The sequence below is a fragment of the Mus musculus genome, chromosome 11, assembly GCF_000001635.26.
Source record: "Mus musculus strain C57BL/6J chromosome 11, GRCm38.p6 C57BL/6J".
In the NCBI taxonomy this organism is placed as follows: Eukaryota; Metazoa; Chordata; class Mammalia; order Rodentia; family Muridae; genus Mus; species Mus musculus.
In genome coordinates, this window is record NC_000077.6 from 71,769,764 (window position 1) to 71,784,247 (window position 14,484).

Here is a 14,484-nt window from a genome sequence, read left to right on the forward strand (position 1 = left end):
CAGCAGGACCAGGCCTGAGGTAGACTCTGGGCCACCCTCCCAGCTTCCCACTCTGCTCAGTCGCTAAGTTGGAGACAGCTGTTTTGCCTCTGCTTCCTTCCGATTGGCCGAGGGACAGATGGTCTGGTCATTCAGGCCAGCCGTTGGTCTTGAGTGGGCCGGAACTGCTGTTGTGGTTCATGTTGGCAGTGGCGGAGATGCCATTTCTGCAGCCAGCTGTGTGGCTGACCTTTGCGTTCTCCTGCCCTCTCCAGGAGCTCTGCTAACAGGCTGTCAGAGGTGATCAGGTGACCACCCTTTGTTAACTGCAGCACTGCGGCTGCTGGGACATATTCAAAAGCATTCTTTTACCTTCCAGTTGGGATCAGGCTCAGTCCTCACACCTTAGCAGTGTCTTCCTTGGACAGTGTTCTTCTGCCCTAAATGGCCCCAAGGCTCTCTCTCACCTGGGGACACAGAGCCGGGACTACAGAACAGTTTACACTTAGTGGCATTATCCACTTACAGTCATAATAGTGATGAGCACAGACCACTTGCATGACCTCCCAAGCCTCGTGGGTTGCTTCCCCTATTATAGGTTATGCTGAAGCCCCATCATCCCATTCATTCATTCACTCACTCAGCACCCCTTGGCACCTGCTGTGTTTCAGTGTTTTTAGGCTGCACACAGGGAGCCAAGGGGACCACACACAGCCTCCTCCTGAAGAGTTTCATTCTGGAGTCTCACGGCCAGCAGTGTCCCACCACCCTGCCATGCATGTCCTAGACTCCCTAGAATACTGGTTACTCTCCTCCATGCTCTGTCTGCTCTGATGGCCCTTCCTTCCCACGTGCCTCTCAGTGTCTGTCCCATGCCAGTGATTTAGCTCTGTGGCTTGAATGCAGTCTTTGTTCTTTGTGGCCTGACCTTGGCACAGGATGGCACAGAGTCTCAGGGGGCAGGATGCTAATGCCCTTGGCTGGCACATCATGCCTGAGCAGGTGTTCATGAGGAGATACAGCTGTTAGCAGCTGGCACTGGGACACACAGTGTCTCCATAACAGTCATCAGAGATTTGAGGAGATAAGTGAGGAATGGTCCTTTAGTCTGTGACACAGGGCTAGTGACAGGTTGGACAGCCCAGTTTTTGAAGACTCAACGTTAGCTGTTTTCTCTGCAACAAGTGGCCTTCCTAATTCTATGCACTGATTCCCAAACCCCTGGCTCTGTGGACAATCAGGATGGGCTTCCACATCCAAATCTTATCTACATTTAACTGTTTATAAGAAAAAAATTATTCCCACCCTACCCAAAGCTGTGGAGAGTTTGTGCTGCTGGCTAGGAGATGTGACAGGTAGAACAAGTTTGAGAGGAGATGCCAAGCCTCAGGAGACCTTATATGAAGAGGAGCGTAGGATGAGAATCAGATGCCATCTCAAGAAACTTATCCCCAAGCAGTTGGTGCTGGAACATTCCAGAAGGTTTGCTCAGTACCAAGGGAACCAAAGAGCGAGCTGAGTTTTTCCACCAGAAGGTTGAAGAACAACTTGGCAAGAAGATTTCTTTGTGACACAGGATTGCAGAGTATTCCTAGAATCCAGGCAGAAGTTCGAGGTGGGAGTGAGGGCAGCCCTGCTGGGAGGCTCCGGAGGGCTCTGTCTGCCGCAGCACAGCAAGAGGCAGTGGGCAGTCCAGATACGAAGGCAGCTCCACTTTTTTCTTCACGCATGAATCATAGAACTTTCCGGACTATCAGCCTGTCAGATCACCTACTGTGGAAGCTATCATGAAGTAAAATGGAAAATGAAGGCAAGAAAAGCAGCTACTCACCCCTGCCCTCACCCCTACCCTCATCCCTGCAACCAGAGATATGGTAGGAAAAGCAATCCCTTAATTCGGCATTACAGCCACATAGCCTTTGTCAGAGACCCTGGTGATCATGGCTCCCGTGTGGGTTTTTCTCAGATGCTCGCTCAATCCCACCTGAACCCTTTACTCTCCTCTCTCTTGCATGATCTCTGCCCCTCCTGAGTATTGTAACATAGGTAGCAAACCCAAAGCCAACCCCACATGTCACTTCTCATTGATACCCCATTTCCTTCCTTGCAGGGCGCACTGCCACCTACCGAGGGTGCTTCCCACTGCCTGAGAATGTCACCCACACCTTCTCCTCCTCCATGACACAGGCCAACATGACTGTGGAGACGTGTTCTGGATTTTGTTCCCAGAAAGTAAGAACAATTATTAACCTTTGTGTGTGATACTTTAGTCAACAAGTGTGCATAGTGGTCTTCAGAGTAGGGGCAGGGCCCATGCTGGACCACACACATCCTCTCTGACAGCCCAGGTGGGAGCCAAGGAGGGAGGGCTGTGCCAGGCCAGATATCTACTATCACACAAGATAGTTCTTTGGTAGCACCCACTGTGGTTTGAGACTGGTTAGGGAAGATTGTAAAGCTGAAAGAATGTGTCTGTGCGCCTTTCTGCATGGAAGCTCTTGGCACAAGCGTCACATGTTAAATCGACCTTATTTGAACTCAGGGAGGTGCCAGCTCAACCCTTACGGACAGCTGATGGATTTTCTATTGTCTGTGCTGAGGGCTGTGGCTGACTGCAGGGGCCATACCACTCCGGTGGGTCAATCCAGGCTTCAGAAGGGAGTGGAACTCTGTTAGGGCTGCACTGGGCAGGGCACCACGGTCTGGTCCCCACTCTGGGTACTCAATCTGTGGTGGGATGAGGAGTTGTCAAAGGCAGGTGGGGATTGCAGAGTTCAAAGTCAGGAGTGTGTGGGGTGTGGTAGGGAGCTGTGCGTCCACAGAGCCTGGGGGTATTAGGCTGGGATTCAGCCATCTCCAAACTCTGAAGGATGCTGGGTTTTTGCAAGTGACTGTAGGTGACGGTGGGCTGGGAGCTGGGGCTGATTCAGTTGTGCTAGGGCCCAGTAGCCTCTATGCTCTGTGGGTTTTGACAGCGTGACAAAACAGAGCTAAGGGGAGGAGAGGGCATTGCCTGTGATGATGATGACAGTGGGGGCTGGGGTGGATGGAGAAGGGGCAGCTGCAGTGAACTGAAGTGGCCACATCCTCTCACTCCCACCCCTGCAGCCTCACTGGGTGCTGCCCTCTTCCTGCTTTCTCGGCTTCTCTGGAAATGCTTCCCTTGCAAGGTGGAGACGAACAAAGCTTTTATAGGCATCCTCTCTCCTGAGTACACTGTTGACTGATGACGTACTTCTGCTTTGTGTCACCAACATTTTCAAAGCCACTGCCATCAGGGTCCATAGGTCACATTACAGTCACCCCAGAGGTCAGTTTATGCATCCAGCCTGGGAAACCACTTTCTCTTCTCCGTATTCATGGTGGGAACAGAATTCAGTGGGGGAGGGAATAAGGACACCCACACAAGTGCCCAGCCCTGCCTGTGGCTAGAAGGAAATAATGCACCTGAAATTCTGAGCCATTCCCCCAGAGGATCCCTAACCCCAGCTTCCTCCAAAATGTAGAATGTAACTGGTTTAGAGCCAGAGAAAAGCAGAGCCTGCTTTGGAGGGGCCAGGGGCTTTCCAAAGCCTATCTGCTTTAATCTTCTCAGCAAGGGACCTCCTCGCGCTCCCTGGTAGCTGCAGGAGGCAGCTCAGGTTTGCAGAGGGATAAGCTTGTACACAGGCAGAGCTAGAACTCCTGAATCCTCCATCTGTGCTTTTCCACACTGCAACCTCTCCTTGCGACAGAAGGTGAGGGAGAGATGACAAAAAGAACTGGAAAAAGGGAAAGTTCAGTCGCCATGACTGAGGGCTTGGACACCCCGGGGTTAGGTTTGAGTAACATGTTTGTGTAGGAGACAGGAAAGAGATGCCAAGGCAAGTGGGCTCTCTCCTACCTCTCTTCCACCCAGCCTTCTCCCTGGGAGGCAGCTCTTTGCCCTGGCTTTCCACCGCCTGTTTCCAGAAACTGAATATTCAAACAGTTGCATCCTACCTAGACTGGTCTATTACAAACCCCAGGGTTGCTGGTCACACAGTGCTTGCACTCTTCCAAACTGGCCCTGATCTACCACACCATCCCTTAGAGATCACTCCATATGGGTGTAGAAAGTGAACTCCAGTCTTTCCCAGTCTCACAGATGTCCTATAATTTATTTAACCAAACCCCTACTGCTCAGGTTTTAGATCGTGTCTAGTCTTTTGCTTTTACAAACAGTGCCGCAAAGACTATGTTTAGGTCATTTTGTATGAGTGAATCTGTAAGGAAAAAAAAAAAAAACCAAAAAAAAAAAAAAAACCCAAAAAGCAAAAACAAAACACTCTCCCAGGCAATGCTGGGTTCAGGAGGTAGCTTTGTTATTCAGTCTTGGCTGTCAGATTGCCCTTGGCAAAGGTTGTACTAACTTTACACCTCTTCCGGAGATGTGGGAGGGGACATAGCCACTCTTGGAGGGTTCTCCTCCTCTAGGGAGGGGGCGTCCTAGGAAAATGTTCCAGTATTCTGGATGTGTCTCCCCGTGGGCAGCCCAGAGAGCCCTGCCTGGTGGTTACAGACAATAATTTAAAGATGAGAAACTCCTCGCTATTCTCAGCTCTCCTTCATATTTACTGGCACAAATCCACATCGCTACACTTTTACAGTGGAGTGTGCCAGAAGATCCCCGCAGGCTCCCGGTATCATAAGCCGTTTTGCACCTTAGCACCTTGTCTGACTTCCCTGCAGATACATCTCAAGGGCGAGTTACTGGCTTAGCTCTAGCGTTTGCAGCAGGCATGGCTCATCAGAGCCACATGGAAAAGGTGCCTGCGGTTCTCAGGCGTGGCCACGTCCTCAGAGCATCAACCGTGGGAATCAGTCCACTCATCTCTTGCCCCCAGCCCCCGGTCAGATAGAGCAGGAAGGGACATTTCCTTGAGTCTCATTGTTGAGAGCTGCAGGGGTTTGCAGCTGTGGTAGAGTCACCTTTAACAGCGCTCAAGTTGAAAATGGCTTTTAGCAACCCACATTTAGCAGGATTTGGCCAAATTGCATAGGCTGAGTGTTTACAGCGGTAAAAATCATGTGCTGGGTGCCAGCAGAGCCTAGCGATGAGTGGGGCACAGTGCGTGGCTAGGTAGAGAGAGCTTATGGCTGGTGGGGAGCTAAGGTGCATGACTGAGAGGCAAGCGGCTGAAGGAGATGGAGATTCCTTAAAGGGGAGGAGCACAACTTCTGGGAAGGACCTGGAGCACTTAGGGCAGTGTAAGCAGATAGATGGATGAGGGAAGTGGACAGTCCATTGGGAGAAGAGGCATCTGGGAGTCAGTGTGAAAGACGGTGTGGGAAAAAGTTACAAAGAGTCTTGGATGTCTACCTTCATGTTCAGTGAGTTGTTTTGTATGGTTTTGTTTGGCTTTTAATTTTCCAGAACAGGAAACAGGAAGCTGCTGCTGGTGTTGTAGGTGGTGAGGCGCTAGGAGTAGCATGACACTCTGTCTGTAGACAGGATGTTTTGGACCAGAGAGGCGAGTGGAGCTGATGCAGGAGGGGTGAGAGCTGCTACACCAGCCTAATCCCCTGGGGGCGTGATGAACTCTATGTGCGTGGAGAGTTGATCTGACCAGGATCCATAGATCCTCCTCCGAGGCAACATTCTTCAGGGTCAGCTTCAGAGATGCTTGGCAAAGCTGCCACAGTGGTCACCCTATGATAGAGCTCTTGAGTAAGGGATTCCAGCCGTGGCCAGAACAGAGCCAGTAAAACACCATCGATGGATGTATCAGAGTACACCTCTGCTCTCCGGGATGCCAGCCTGTCTCCTTTGTCTCTCTCTTCCATGGTGCTATAATGGGACCCAAGGCCTTGGATCTTGAGATTTGGAGACTTCATTGTTTCAGGAACACTGATAGGACATTTAGCAAGGACTCCAAGCTTCCAACCATGGGGTGCCAACAGCAGCTTTCCCTTCAAGGGTCACAACTCAAACTTCACACACTGACCAAGATCTCTGGAGCTAAGACCCACAGCCCTGGAGAGCCAACTTGAATGTACAGCAGTGCCTTCCCCATGGTACTGAATCCCACTTTCAGCATGAAGGCCTGGGTAGGGAAGACACTGGAAATTGGCCTGACCATGGCTGCTGCAGGGAGTCGGATCCCAGCTTCTCTCGAGTGAGAGGGCGGTGGTACAGCAGCAGTGGCACACTTGGCTGTACTTCTTTCCCTAGACAGTCCAGTGGCAGTGACACGGCAGGACTGTCCAGCATCAACCTCATCACCTCTTCGCTGGGCCAGAAAATAAGATCAGATGCCACACGCAGTGAGAATGGACAAGGTCTACCAGAACCATACAGTGCACTGTGTTACAGACGTTGAAAATGTGTCCAGACATTTGGGGGAGCGAGTTGGGGTGGGGAGCTCACAGCAGACTGTTCAGCGGGGCAGAGCTAAGCCAGAGGGTGTGAGAGTAGTAGCTGTGAGAGGTGGTGCTTGGAGGTTGAGGAGCGAGGTCCCCCCTGCAGTGCCCCCACTTCTGAGCAATCCGATCCGATCAAGCGATCAAGCGGTTTTTTTTGGTTTTGTTTTTTTTTTTTTTTTTTATGGCTTCATAGATAAAGATCCCTAGTTTGTAGTAGTTAGCTAACATGGACTTAAGACGCTTCCGGAAAATGACTGAATGATGAAGAACATTTGAGAGCAAAGTCAGCCTCTTCATGATCCATTTTTACTAGCATACATTAAGTATGTATACTAATGGATTTCATTCCCCCATTTTCCCGGTACAAATAGTGTATTTTTTATCAAACGCACCCCATCACCTTCTCCTGTTTCCCTCCTGTTCCTGTTGATCCCTTTTCTCTCGTCACCTAGCATCTCTTCTGCTCTCACATCTTTATGTTGATGACCCAGTGAATTTCATTAGGGTTCTTTTCAGGGTCCTGAGCAAGGGATTGTTTATGGTAGCGTGGGCTCCTTACCAGTGGCTACACCATGAAAAAAAAAGTAATATATTTTTAAAAATTATGTGTGTATGAGTTAGCTGTGTGCAATGAGTGAGTGCCCACAGAAGCCAGAAGAGGGCATCAGATCCCCTACTGTACATAACAGACAGTTGTGAGCCACACACTGTGGATGCTGGGAACTGAACTTGGGACCTCTGGAACAACAGCAAGGGCTCTAAGCTACTCAGCCATCTCTCCACCCTTCCCAGGTAGTGCATTTTTAAAGCCCTGCAAGGTGGTCTTGTGTAATTTGTGATATCCCTGTTGGACAGAAGGAAGCCTGCTCCTTTACAGAATCCTGATGCCTCCGTCATTCCATAAAAGGTGGGAAGCAGCCGGGGTGGGAGAGGTTAGATAACTTGCTGTGCGCTGGTTCCGTCTAGGGTGATTAATTTGAAGACTGATATTTGTGTGCAAGAGCAGAGACTATAGTGGGAGTGAGAATTCTAAAATGGGAAGCAATGAAGTCTGACACCGTCTGCAGCAGGTTATTAAGCTGTGGCTGTCCCCAAGTCGTAATGCCTGGGAAACTGGAAAGGCAGACATGACCCTGCACCTGTTTCCACCCAGTTTACCTGCTCTGACTAAATTCCCCTGCGTCTCAGTAGCTGGGAAGGGTCTGCCCCAGGGAGACCCCCAGTAACTGTGCAGCACTCTGGTCTTTGTCACTAGTAGCATCTGTGGGAGTCTGGGATCTGTGAGCCTTGATAGAAAAGGAGTTTCTTTTGCTGGGTTGCATACGTACTTGCCAGGAGCAGCTTGGGAATGGTGCTTTAGGCTAGACAGGGTGAGACACATCTGCAATCTGAGCACTCAAGAGGCACAGGGGCCAGTTGATTGTGAGTTTAATACTCGCCTGGATGATACAGTAATCTCAAAGGAGCAAGGTCCAAGGATGTGACTCACTTAGAGATCCCTTGCTTAGTGTGTATAAGACCCTGGTTCCATCCCTAGCACTGCACAAAGCAGAGTCATCTAAAAGTCTAGGCAAAACCTGTGATGTTGAACCAGGTATGTGATTTTAAAACACTCATTGTTTAAGGGGGTTGCAAAGGTAAAAGGGTATCTGTTACAGAAAAGTTGAAGGTGTGAAAAATACAAATAAATCGTATTTATAACTATTGCATCAGAAAAAAACCAGCTAAAAACATAACGCAGTCTTTTTTTTCCATTTTTATTAGGTATTTAGCTCATTTACATTTCCAATGCTATACCAAAAGTCCCCCATACCCACCCACCCCCACTCCCCTACCCACCCACTCCCCCCATAATGCAGTCTTTAGATATTATTCTAGTTGTATATGCAAGCACTTTGTTTTCTAATGTAAACATTGGGCCGTTGCATCTTACGTTCATCTTCTCTTTACTGTGGCCTATGCATTTCTGTCACTGTGCTGTGATTTTTGTGGCTGTGTGGCTTTCATTCCCCTCCCTCCCCCTTCCTTTCCCCTCTCCTCTCTCTGCATCCCTCTTTCTTTCCCCTCCCTCCCTCCCTCCCTCCCTCCCTCCATTCTCTCCTGTCTTTTGTCTTGTATATATGAGTGTGTGTGCATGCACTTACACACACACAAACACACACAGGAGCTCACGTGTGCACACGTGACCTGGAAGCCAGTGAACAACCTTGGTATCATCCCCCAGGAGCCGTCTACCTTGGGTTTATTAAGATGGGGTCTCTCACGAGCCTGGAACTTGCTAAGTAGGCTAAGTTTGCTGGCCTGCAAGCCCCAGCCAGGGATCAACCTGACTCTCCCTCCCCAAGTCTAGAATAGCAAGTGTGCACCACCCCATTTGCCCTTTTGAAATGTGGGTTCTGGAACTCACATCTTCATGCTTGCCAGGCAAGCACTTTATGGATGGCTCCATCTTAGACCCGCCTCCTTATATTTTTTTTGTATTTTTTCTTTTCTTTTCTTATGTATGAGCACATTCACAATTGTTCCCTGGAACTATGCTAACAAGGGAGCTGAGGATTTGTGATTGGTGCATGCATGGAAGACTCTTGGTATGTTTCTCAATTGTGCTCTGTCCTTCTCAAGTTGGTCCAGAGAAGGACTTGAACTTGTGATCATTTGAGTCTTAGGCCCTACTGGCTACATCCTCATTTGTGATGCTGGCTGGTCCTGTCACTCAAATCCCCCACCTTTTGTATGGATTGGGGTGAGAATGCCTACTCAAAGATGACACGGATCCAGTGATGTCGCGATTTATGTTTGCAGTGCCTCTTGAGTAACTCATTATGCAGACAGTGATTGTGACAATGGTGATAACTCTGCCTAACCTGGCTCCTTAGATGGTGGGACATTTAAGAAACTGACTCAAGAGAAGCCAGATCTTGCCTTGGTCGATGGATACCAGGCTCCTGGTGGTTGAATGGATCTTCACCAGCTCTCTCTTTGATGGTGTTTGACTTTCATGGAAGGTATTCTCTGGGAGTTGGTCTAATTTGTCTATCTCCCATGGACTCAAAGCTTTCCCAAAGCCATGCCATACTAGTGATACCCGCAGGCCCCCTGGGGACACTCTGACTTCCCCCAAGCCATCATGCTTAGACTTATCTGTGTGCATAGGAGGGAGTTCAGTGTGAGCCGCCAGCATCTTGAGGTTGGATGTTTGGAAAGGGCTTTGCACTGAGAAGGTGCTGGAGGTCTTGCAGGTGAAGCCTCTGGCACTGTTCTTTAAGCTGTACCTATACCCCCAAAACTACAGATGTTAAGTACTCTCTGAAAGGCACCTAGAGATCACTTCAGCCCTTAGACCCCATTCTTGTGAATGAAGATTTCTACAGCCAGAGACCAGGCCTTTGCTCATGGCTCCAGGCAAGCTACAGAGCTCTGTTCTGTCTCAAGACCTGATCCTTGCCTGGTGCACACTCCTACTGAGTCCCCATCCCAGATACCTTAGTTCATGTGCAGAATCATCCTGTGTCCCAGGATGCAGGCCTAGCTGGCTCTCCCTACTCGGCTTGACTCCAGCAGCCCCACACAGCTCTGGCTTTTCTGCTTACTTTTTCTGCCTGGGTTTTTTTCAATTCCCTACACACACACACACACACACACACACCATCCCTCCGTCTTTTTCTCTCATTGAAGGTTGGAGTGGGGGCAGGGGCATGGTAGAGCTGGGAAGTTGGCAGAAAGATAAGATTCATCAATATTTAATTTTTATGGAAATCGTGTCCTCGAAATCCCACGGGGCTGAAAATTGTTCTGTGTTTTCAGAATCCAGTGATGTCGCCGAGGCGGTTATGTTGTAAATAAAACTGCATTACTGTCTGCAGCTCTCCCGTTGCTCTGCAAACACTCGGAAAGTTGACAGTTTAATCCACTCAGGGAAGCAGAAAGGTTCGGGTCACTGGTGGGGGCAGCGATGGGCATATGAGATGGGCAGCCCTGGGATATGACAATGGAAGTGAACCGCAGCACCAGTGTCACTGAGGAGGCCCCGAAGCCCATGGGCCTCAGCAGAACACTTAGGCTAGAGAGACTGCTAGCTTCAGCAGGAATCTCAGATAGCAGGGTCCTGGGCTTGGGAGGGCTTGCTCTGATATAGCTGCTTTCTCCTCCCTCATACCCTCTGAAGAAGTACAGCATGGTTAGTTGCCAAGAGCTTTCAATGCTGGTGGAATCTAAAAAGGATGTTCATTCATTCATTTGTTCATATATAAAACACTTTTACTAAAACTCCTGCCACACACTAGATACTGTTTTAGACCCCAAGGATATTGCCACACACAGGACACAGAAATCCCTTCCCTGTTTACATTGTCACGAATGGGGCAGACAACAAGCCAGGTAAAGAAGTAAAGTATGCAATATGCTGTGTGGTGGTACGCACATGGGTGAGGAACAAGGCAGGAAGGGCAGATGCATTCACATGAGATCTTCATCCTTAGATGTCTCAAAGCAGCTTAATTCACAGAGGCTAAAATCGAGAAATGGCTCAGACGGCCATCAAAGAGTGAGTCGGTCAACACACAGTCCATCCACATGTGGAATTTTATGATCTAGGGAGAAGAAATGAGCTCCCGACATGTAAAGCAACGAGGACAGACTAGACAAATGGTTTTCTGAATGAAAGAAGCCAGGCTCGCAAAATCACGCACCCGGTGATTCTATTTATACGGCGCTCTAGAATAGATACCGCTGATCTCTGGTAATGGAAAGCTTAAGTTGAGGGAGAGAAAGATGTTGGAGAAAGGACGGTAGAACCTTGAAGTGGGTGGAAATGCTGTCTGTCTCCAGGTCTGTCTGTCAAGGCTGACCAAGCTGTGCACTTGGGGGTGAGAGTGTCTCACCAGGAACCCATGCACAGCGAGGAAGAAGGTGGGAGGGGGCTGCAGTTTGTAAAGGGGTACACAGAGAAGTCCTCCCTGAGATGGTGGCTGGGAGAAAGTGAGAGAGGGTGTATGAGGTGGGACATTCCAGGCAGTTGGGATAGCAGGTGCAGTGGCCCTGAGGTGGGAACCTGACTCAATAGCTGAGGAATAGTCTTAGCTGATTCAGGCTGCTGAATCAGCACCACTGGCCAGGCAGATTAAACAGCACGTATTAACCTTAACCTAGCTCTGGACTCTAGAGCTGGAACCACAAGGTGGTGGTACCCACAGCCTTGGTTTCTCCTAAAGCCCCTCTCACTGTCCTGCGTCTCCTACGATCCTTAGATGCTTGTTTTTAGATTTTTGTCTTTCCTGGGCTTTGGCCTGTGAGGACACCCTCCACAGTGAAGGGCCATCCCAACCTAATGGCTTCATTTTAATGAACTCTATAAGGAGACTCCCACTGAAACTCCACCCTCACAGCCTATGTGTGCTGGAAGGAGCTGGACACCACCACACTACTGTGTGCTTCTAAGGGGCAACAGGGGTCCTGGGAGTCCCTGCTGGGATGAAGGTACTACTGAGGGACAAGGCAGGATGCTGATGTGCTCAGGGTGGGGGAGGGCGGTGGAAACTTCAGGGGCTACACCCACAGGGAAGCTTGCTTTCAGAAAAGCTGGCTGAGTTGTGATGAGAGTCAGGACACCAAAGGGGCTTATCTATAAAGCAGTGTGGAATCTACATAAGAGACATGATTGGATCTGTCGGCCCCCTTATGCCAGCGAGCACAGTGCCATTCTGGTATGAAGAAGGGTGAGGGTGGGGGTCAGGGGTTGCTGGGTTCAGAGGAGAGGGTCTACTCTGAGTGGAGGGTCAGCAATCAGTGCTGCTTCTTGGCTGTATCCCCTAGGCTCTGCTTCACCTCCCCTGGCTGCAACACTATCTCTTGTCTAACACAGAGCGCACAGCTCCTCGGCTTTACCAAGCCACGCACGGAAAACGCTATTGATTTTCCTTATTTATTTATGAGATTTCTTGCTGTGGGCAAAAAATAAAAAGGTTTGTGCAGCGCCGACTCCCTTCTCAGCAAACACCATCCTACACCCACCCACTGCCTCCCTCTGTTAATGCAGGCTCGGTGCCTAAGAGGCCTGCCACTCCCCTTGGGATACGAGGGGGTGGGGCTGAGTGTCCCACCTACCTCCTGGCACATAGTGGGTGCTCACAGACATGTGTGAGGGAAGTGGGTGCGGTTTTTTGTTTGTTTGTTTGTTTGTTTTGTTTTGTTTTTAATAAGCGGTGGTTAACACTCAACTGGATAAGGAAGCCGAAAATGGCCCATTCCTATGTGGAATACCTACTGGTACCATGCTGAAGCATTGGGGCCCAGCTCATCTACCCATCAGACTACCCGTTACATTTCATTACCCTTGATCTATGGTGAGCTTCTGAGTGGCTAAGCATCTTATCCATTGTTGCACACCAAGGGAGCCAGAATTCACATCCAGGTCTTCAGAATGTTCTCTCTGCTGTATGATGCAGACACTCCAGAGAGGATCAAGAACCCACTTGAGAGATGGCTGGCGCCTCCAAAGGAGGTATTTCCAGTCCCTTTGCCTGGCGGAGGCTTCCCATTTTCAGAAAGGCCCCATCATCTGAGCATGTCAGGAAGGAAAAAGACTTGTGTTTCCTCTATTCTTCTATCTTTGGAAAAAAGACTATAGGGATCTGCCCCCATTGGGCTGTGGGACCACTAGCCAAGGAGCTCGAGGTCTGTTATCAGTGTGGCACAGAGCCCTGTGGCTGCAGAGCTGGCTTCCTGTCCTCACAAGTTCGCACGTGCATGCGAATCTCTTCCCTGATATTCTCACGCATGCAAATCTCTCTCTTCCCTGATAGCCTCACCCAGCCTCCCACTCCTGTCAGATACCAAGCCACGCCCTGGACACAGTTCTAGGACCTGCTCAGTTTTCTGGAGTTTGTTCACCTCTCCTCCCATGGTATGTCTCGTGCAATGTGGTGACTCTCAGCTTGTCACCATCCACTCTGAGCTCCTGTAGGGTAGAAGTCACCTCTCACTGCTCTGACTATCCCTGGTTTGAACACAGAGCCTGGTGGTCATCCCTGCTGACCCTGTATGAGTGGCAGCGCCTCCACACGTCTAGCTCACACCTGAGCTACAGGCACAGGCCACTTCTTCACCTTACACTCCTCCTCTCCTTCTCCACAGGAGTTTCCTCTGGCCATCCTCCGAGGCTGGGATTGCTATTGTGCCTACCCTACCCCCCAGTTCAGCCTGCGGGATGCTGTGGATGGAGCACTGTGCAGTCAGGCCCCAGAGACACAAGGGCTACCTGGCTACTGTGAGGTCTACCAGACACCCGTGCAAGGTGAGCTCTGACTACTTCCTGGACTGTGCCACTGATACAGGGCCATTGAGCTTCTAAGGCTAGAAAGGAAAGGTATGCCTGACTGTGCAACCACAGGGTATAGGGTATATAGAGTTTCCAGTCTCTGAGTAGGGAGAGAGAGAGAAAGAAGGTAGGGTGAGACCAGGCTCTTTTGGGAAATATAAGCCTTTGGTAATGGTAGCATAAGAGGCAGAGAGGAAGAGCAGAGAGAGGGAGGCTCAGTGGGATAATGCAAGGGTTAAGACTCAGAGCCACAAAAAGAATACTTAGATCTCAGAAGCCTCCATGTGCTGGCACTCCCCCTGAGGTGAGTGTCATCACATTGCCTGTGCTGGTCTTAGGGACTGATGGAGAGGACTAAGGACTGGTAGGGAGGACTAAGTTCTGATGGCGAGGTCTAGGGACTGATGGGGATGGCTGCCTCATAGGGAGGGGCATTCAGGAGAAGCATTCCCACTGTTTTTCAGTGTCTTCAGGGATCATACTCCAGCATTTCTGCCAGCAGCTCTGGGGAAGGAACATAAGCACAGTTGTGGGACTCAAATTACTCAGCACACAGCCCTGTCCACCTCCCCTAGCAGAATCTGGAGTCCTCAGTGTTCTGTCAAGAGGTTTTGGCTATCCCAGAGAGACAGAGTGGGGCAGGGATCTCTAGAGCACCCGATTCCCAGCCATCAGGGGTGGGAGGCCTTATCACATCACCAGCCACTGATCCTTCGAACGAGGCGTAGGTGGCAGGTCCCTTAATCACCAGTCCCTGTCCAGAGGACTCCAACAATGGATCTGAGATCACAGTGCTGGGGACTTCA

At 50.0% G+C, this 14,484-nt stretch overlaps 1 protein-coding gene across 7 annotated transcripts in view; it reads left to right on the top strand.

Moving 5' to 3' along the window:
* The window catches only part of Wscd1 (WSC domain containing 1), a 39,757-nt gene that overhangs the window by 19,871 nt on the left and 5,402 nt on the right, over nt 1-14,484 (top strand). For 6 of the 7 annotated variants that reach the window (XR_003949388.1, XM_006532929.4, NM_001357960.1 and 3 more), the window contains exons 5-6: nt 2,090-2,211; nt 13,495-13,654. Coding sequence is in view for 6 of the 7 variants with exons in the window: in XM_006532929.4 (XP_006532992.1) it covers nt 2,090-2,211; nt 13,495-13,654 (282 nt within the window). In the remaining variant the exon portion in view is untranslated. Of the gene's footprint in view, nt 1-1,507; nt 1,790-2,089; nt 2,212-13,494; nt 13,655-14,484 lie in introns of those variants that run through there. The other variant, XM_006532932.3, reaches the window with a different exon arrangement.